General features: G+C 40.7%; 1 protein-coding gene across 1 annotated transcript; it reads right to left on the reverse strand.

Moving 5' to 3' along the window:
- Window positions 1-487: 487 nt before the first annotated feature.
- Window positions 488-1955, reverse strand: LOC121990720 (UDP-glycosyltransferase 75C1-like). The gene has a single exon (XM_042544800.1). It carries the CDS (start codon window positions 1880-1882, stop codon window positions 488-490), a length of 1395 nt encoding a protein of 464 aa, XP_042400734.1. The 5' UTR covers window positions 1883-1955.
- Between the last annotated feature and the right edge of the window lie 4240 nt (window positions 1956-6195).

Here is a 6195-nt window from a genome sequence, read left to right on the forward strand (position 1 = left end):
TAAATTAATTAAATCTAATTAAATCTATCCATTTAAATTAATCAATACTAACTAAATCTGAATTAATCAATTAAATCCTCTTAATTAAGATAATTTAGTTTCAGACACTACACAAGAATTATGACGGATGATGCAAAAGTTAAGAAATTCATCGTGAATTGATTTTTTGGACTATAAGATAATTGACTTTAAAACGTTGATCAGTCAAATTCAGAAGTTTCAAATGATCCAAGATTCACTCAAAAAATATGATTTTAAATAAAACTTTCTAAGCGACTACTATCAATAAAAAAAATTATCTCCCAGTTGAAAAAACCTTAAAACTATTTAAAACATAAATAGAAGAAGATAAATATAAAAAAACTTATTACTAGACTTTAAATTGAAGGAGAAACCAAGCATTTCTGAGAGAGAATTGTCTCCCGTGTTATTATTGTTATTTTTTTAATCAAAATAACAATAATTTTATTAGCATCAACGTCATCTCTTACAGTCGGATACCAAGGAACGCCCTCAGATTTCGATCGGACGACCCTCCTTCGCTCACTGCTACCCTAGCTCTCTCCTTCCACTCCCGCGCCCGCTTCCGCATCCCCTCGCCGCTCACTTCCCCCATCACCGCCTCCACGGATCGCCTCAGCTCCTCGGCCGCTACCACCCCGTCGGCTCCGATCTCCGCCGTGACCCCTGTCCCCCATTCATCTTTCGCCATCTTCGCGTTCGGCAACTGGTCCGACAGCCGCGGCACGCCCACGGTCGGCACTCCGCAAGCCAAGCTCTCCAGCGTCGAGTTCCACCCGCAGTGCGTCACGAAGCACCCCACCGCCGCGTGCGACAGCACCCGAACCTGCGCGCACCACTCCACCACCATTCCCCGCGGCCCCTCCAGCTCCAACCCGGCAGCCCCCGCAGCCTCCCGGGCGTCCTTCCGCACTACCCACAGGTACGGCCGCCCAGTAGCCTCCAGACCCGCCGCCAGCTTCTCCAGCTCCAGCACAGAGCAGCGATGCAAACTCCCGAAGGACACGTACACCACCGACCGCTCCGGCTTTGCGTCCAGCCACTCTCCGTACCCCTTATCGTCCGCCTTGAACATGTCGCCGCCGGAGGACGACCACGAGGGGATGAGCGGTCCGATGGTGAGAATCTCGACCTCCGGCACCGCCGCGATAGCCCTGGGCTCCAGCTCGTCGAACGTGTTGACGAGGATCCTCGGCCGTATCAAAGACGGCGCGTTCCTCTCCCAGTCAAGCACCGCGAAACCCTCGCGCAGCGTCGTGAAGACGGAGTTAAGCGGATGGTCAGCTGGCGCGGTGAGGAACGAGGGGAGGTCGCGGATCTGAAGCGGAGGAAGGCCCGGGAGGGTGACAACAAAGCTAGGGTCCTCGCGGTGGGCGTCGACAAGGGCGCCGTAGCCGTGGAAGTAGTGATAGTAGATGGCAAAGATGGCGGCCGGCTGGATCCAGTAGTGGAAGGAGGGTATGCCGTGGTCCCGGGCAACATCGGCGGCCCATGGGAGGAGCATGGTGTAGAGGACGCAGGTAACAGGGCGTCCGTCGGCGGCAAGGTCGGCAATGAGTCTCGAGAAGGTGCGGGAGCCGGAGGCCTTGAACTCGACCATGTAGCGGTTGAATCCTAGGGCGCCGCCGGTGACGCCGTCGTCGAAGCCGTCGGAGTAAGGGGCGTAGGTGAGGAGATCGTCGGAGTGTGAGTCAGGGGAGGAGGGGAACATGCGGCGGTGGGCGGAGAGCGAGGTGGAGAACGTGACGTGGGCGTCGGGGGCGACGCTGGCAAGGTGCTTGGCGAGGTGGAGGGCGGGATTGATGTGGCCCTGGAAGGGGAAGGTTGCCACCAAGTAGTGCTGCCGCCGCTTCAACTCCATTGACGGGGGCAATAACAACGATCCGTGCAGGAGCTCAGCTGATGGCTTTATCGCTTCGCACCGCTCCTAGAAACTCTATTCAAAAGATATGTTAGAGAGTTTTATAAAGAGAAATAAGGAAGATTGTTAACTTTGAGAATAAAAAATGTGAAGAAAAAGAATCTTTAAAAGTTTTTTTTTTTATAGAAAATAGAAAATAAAATTATTTAATCCTCCTGAGAGATGCAACTTTCATTTGATAGGAGATGAGATAATTATTTATTCGTTATTAGTTAAATATTAATTGTATTATAACCAGTAAGTATATCAAGCAATTAATAGTTACTATGACAACCAATTAATGGTGGATAAACTAGTCAAAAGAGGTTGATTTACAACCAAACAATGGTTGGTGGCTGGCCAACAAATGAATTATATAACGATGGATTTATAGTTGTATTATTATCTTCCTTATTTTTAATATTCCCCCTCAAGTTTGGCTAATAGATATCCATGGAGCCCAACTTGATAAGGATGTTCTGCATATGGTTAACTTTAGTCCCCTTAGTGATTGTTGGTTGCTACTCGGAAAACCTAGAGGTTCCACTGTACAAAAATTTTGTACAAAGGTCTGAACCTTTTCCTAGCTACCATGTGTTCTTTTAAATTAAATTTTGGATCGCCTGCGGAACTTAACACGTTTGATCCAAAACTTAATCTATTTGTTCTTTTAGGTTTTGACTTGGATCTCCTGCGGAACTTAACACGTTCGACCCAAATCACCTTAAGTTATTAATTCCATTAAATATTAATTCCCATAATTGGTTCCCAGTACTGACGTGGCGAGGCACATGACCTTCTTGGATATGGGAGCAACCACCACCGACTAGACAAAACCTTTTATGGAAAACTAATATTTAATTTCCTAAAATAACTTTAGGTTAACCGAAAAGAACAATCAAATCACAAGGAAAAATAAAACAAAAGAACACATCATCGAAAAATATATTCGAAATACTAGAATCGTAAGCCTCTTGTATTTGGTATTATTTCCATAAATAACTAGCATGATGCGGAAAGGAAAAATTACTAGTTATACCTTCTAGAAAGACCTCTTGATCTTCTACCGTATTCCTCTTCTAACCTCGGATGTTGTGTGGGCAACGTTCTTCCGAGATGAGAAACCACCAATCACCTTCTTCTTCCTTGCAAGTTTCGGCCATCAAAACATCTTCTAGGATGAAGAGATTCGGCCACCACCACCATGCTCCAAGGGATGCTAGAAACGAGGTTTGCTTTCTCTCCTTCTTCTCCTTCCTTGATCCGGCCACTAACAAAAGCTTCACCAAGAGATAAGTTTCGGCCAACAAGAGGAGAGGAGAGAAATAGGGCCGGCCACACCACCAAAAAAAAGAGGGAGAAAAATAGAATAAAGTCGTTAGCCTTGAAGCCTCCTCTACCCCCTCTTTTATAATCCTTGATCCTGGCAAATAAGGAAAATTTAATAAAAATTTTCTTAATTCTTTTTCCATTGAAAAGGAAAAATTATTTAATTAAAATAATTTTCTTTCTCAATTTTATTTGGCTGGCCACATAAAAGCTACAAACAAGGAGAGTTTTAATTAATTAAAACTTCCTAATTTGTCTCCAGAAATTTATAAAATTTCTCCAATAATTTAATCCCTTCATGATTGGTTTATAAAAAGGAAATTTAATAAATTAAAATCTTTCTTTTAAACATGTGGATAAAAAGAAAATTATCTCTAAAAATTAAAATCTCTTTTAATCTACAAATAAGGAAAGATATCAAATCTTTTCTCAATCTTTTGTAGAAACTAATAAAAGAGAATTATTAATTTTTAAACTTTCTTTTAAATCATGAACATGGTTAAAAAGGAAAGTTTTCTTAAAATTTAAAATTCTCCTTTAATCAACAAATAAGGAAAGATTTCAAATTTTAAACTCTTCTTTTAAACATGTAGATGATTTACAAATAAGGAAAGTTTTTACCAAAAATTAAAACCATCCTTTTAAACTACAAATAAGGAAAGAGATTAATCTCTTCTCTTAATCTTTTGTAGAAAACTATAAAAGGAAATTTTTAATCATGATATCCACATAAGAAATAATTTTAATAAAAATTCTTTTTAATATTCTAGTGGCCGGCCACCTAAGCTTAGGAACCAAGCTTTGGCCGGCCACCTACATGGCTCATCCACTTGGTCTTGGCCGGACCTAGCTTGGGTTCCAAGCTAGCTTGGCCGGCCCCATTGGATGGGTAAGAAGGTGGGTATGCGGTTGGTATAAATCTCTATATACTAGAGGCTATGATAAGGACCGAGAGGAGGAATTTGTTTTGGTCTCCCGATGAAATTAAGCATCCCGTGTTCGCCCTGAACACACAACTTAATTTCATCAATAATAATTCATTCCACTAAAGAACTATTATTGAACTACCGCACCAATCCCAAATTACATTTTGGGCTCCTTCTTATTATGAGTGTGTTAGTCTCCCTGTGTTTAAGATAACAAATGTCCACTAATTAAGTAAGTTACTAACAACTCGCTTAATTAATATCTAGCTCCAAGAGTAGTACCACTCAACTTCATCGTCATGTCGGACTAAGTCCACCTGCTGGGTTTAACATGACAATCCTTATGAGCTCCTCTTGGGGACATTCTCAACCTAGATCACTAGGACACAGTTTCCTTCTATAATCAACAACACACACTATAAGTGATATCATTTCCCAACTTATCGGACTTATTGATTTATCGAACTAAATCTCACCCATTGATAAATTAAAGAAATAAATATCAAATATATGTGCTTGTTATTATATTAGGATTAAGAGCACACACTTCCATAATAACTGAGGTCTTTGTTCCTTCATAAAGTCAGTATAAAAGGAACGACCTCAAATGGTCCTACTCAATACACTCTAAGTGTACTAGTGTAATTATATAGTTAAGATAAACTAATACCTAATTATACTACGACCTTCCAATGGTTTGTTCCTTTCCATCTTGGTCGTGAGCTACTGTTTATAATTTATAAGGAACCGATAACATGATCTTCTGTGTGTGACACCACACACCATGTTATCTACAATATAAATTAATTGAGCAACTACATTTATCATAAATGTAGACATTTGACCAATGTGATGTTTATACCAAAAGCTAGGCTTTTAGTATACACTCTAACAATCTCCCACTTATACTAAAAGACTAAGCTGCCATATCTGCTGCCATACATCTGATTCCCATCCCTTCAACATGCCCATCAAAAGCTCTTGCCTTAAGGACCTTAGTGAAAGGATCTATGGGTCATCACCTGATGCAATCTAGGCAGCAACAACTTCTCCTCGTTTATACGATTTCTCGTATTGGGTGGTACTTACGCTCTATTGTGTTTACTTGCCTTATAGACTTATGGTTTCTTCGAGTTTGCTACTGCACCAACATTATTACAATAAATTGTAACAATCTTTGGACAAACCAGAAATCATATCTAAGTCTATCTTGAGGTTATTGAGTCATTCTACTTTTATGGCTACCTCAGAGGCTTGCCATATACTAAGCTTTTATGGTGGAGTCCAGAAAAACACCTATGCTTATCACTCTTCCATAGTTATGACTTTACCTCCTAAAGTAAACACAAAACCCCGAGGTCGACTTATTATTGTCCCTATCCAATTGGAAGTCAAAATCCGTGTAACCCACAGGGACCAAATTAACTGCCTTGTAAGCTAGCATATAATCTCTAGTGCCTCTAAGGTACTTCAATATATGCTTTACTGCAGTCCACTGTCCTTGTCCAGGGTTACTTTGATATCTGCTAACTATGCCCTTGGCAAAACAGATTTCTGATCTCGTGCATAGCATATATTAGTCTTCCGATAGCCGAAGCATAAAGAACTGCCTTTATTTCCTTTATCTCCTTTGATGTCTACAGAGACATATCTTTAGATAAAGTTACTCCATTCTAAAAAAGTAAGAAACCTTTCTTGGAGTTTTGCATGCTTAAAACGAGCAAGGATTTTTCCGATGTATGAAGCTTGGAATAAGTAAAATATTCTTTTCATGCGATCCCTTATTACTTTGATCTCAAGAATATATACATTCTCCCAAGTCCTTTATATCAAATTGTTTGGACAATCATACCCTTACTTCTGACAACATTTTGATATTGTTTCCAACTACCAAAAATGTTATCTACGTATAGTACAAGAAATACCACCACGCTTCCATCACACCTTTTGTATACACAAGACTTATCCAGTTACTAAATGAATCCAAAGGTCTGGATTACTTTGATAAACTGGATATTC

The sequence above is a fragment of the Zingiber officinale genome, chromosome 6B (assembly GCF_018446385.1).
Source record: "Zingiber officinale cultivar Zhangliang chromosome 6B, Zo_v1.1, whole genome shotgun sequence".
Taxonomy (NCBI): domain Eukaryota; kingdom Viridiplantae; phylum Streptophyta; class Magnoliopsida; order Zingiberales; family Zingiberaceae; genus Zingiber; species Zingiber officinale.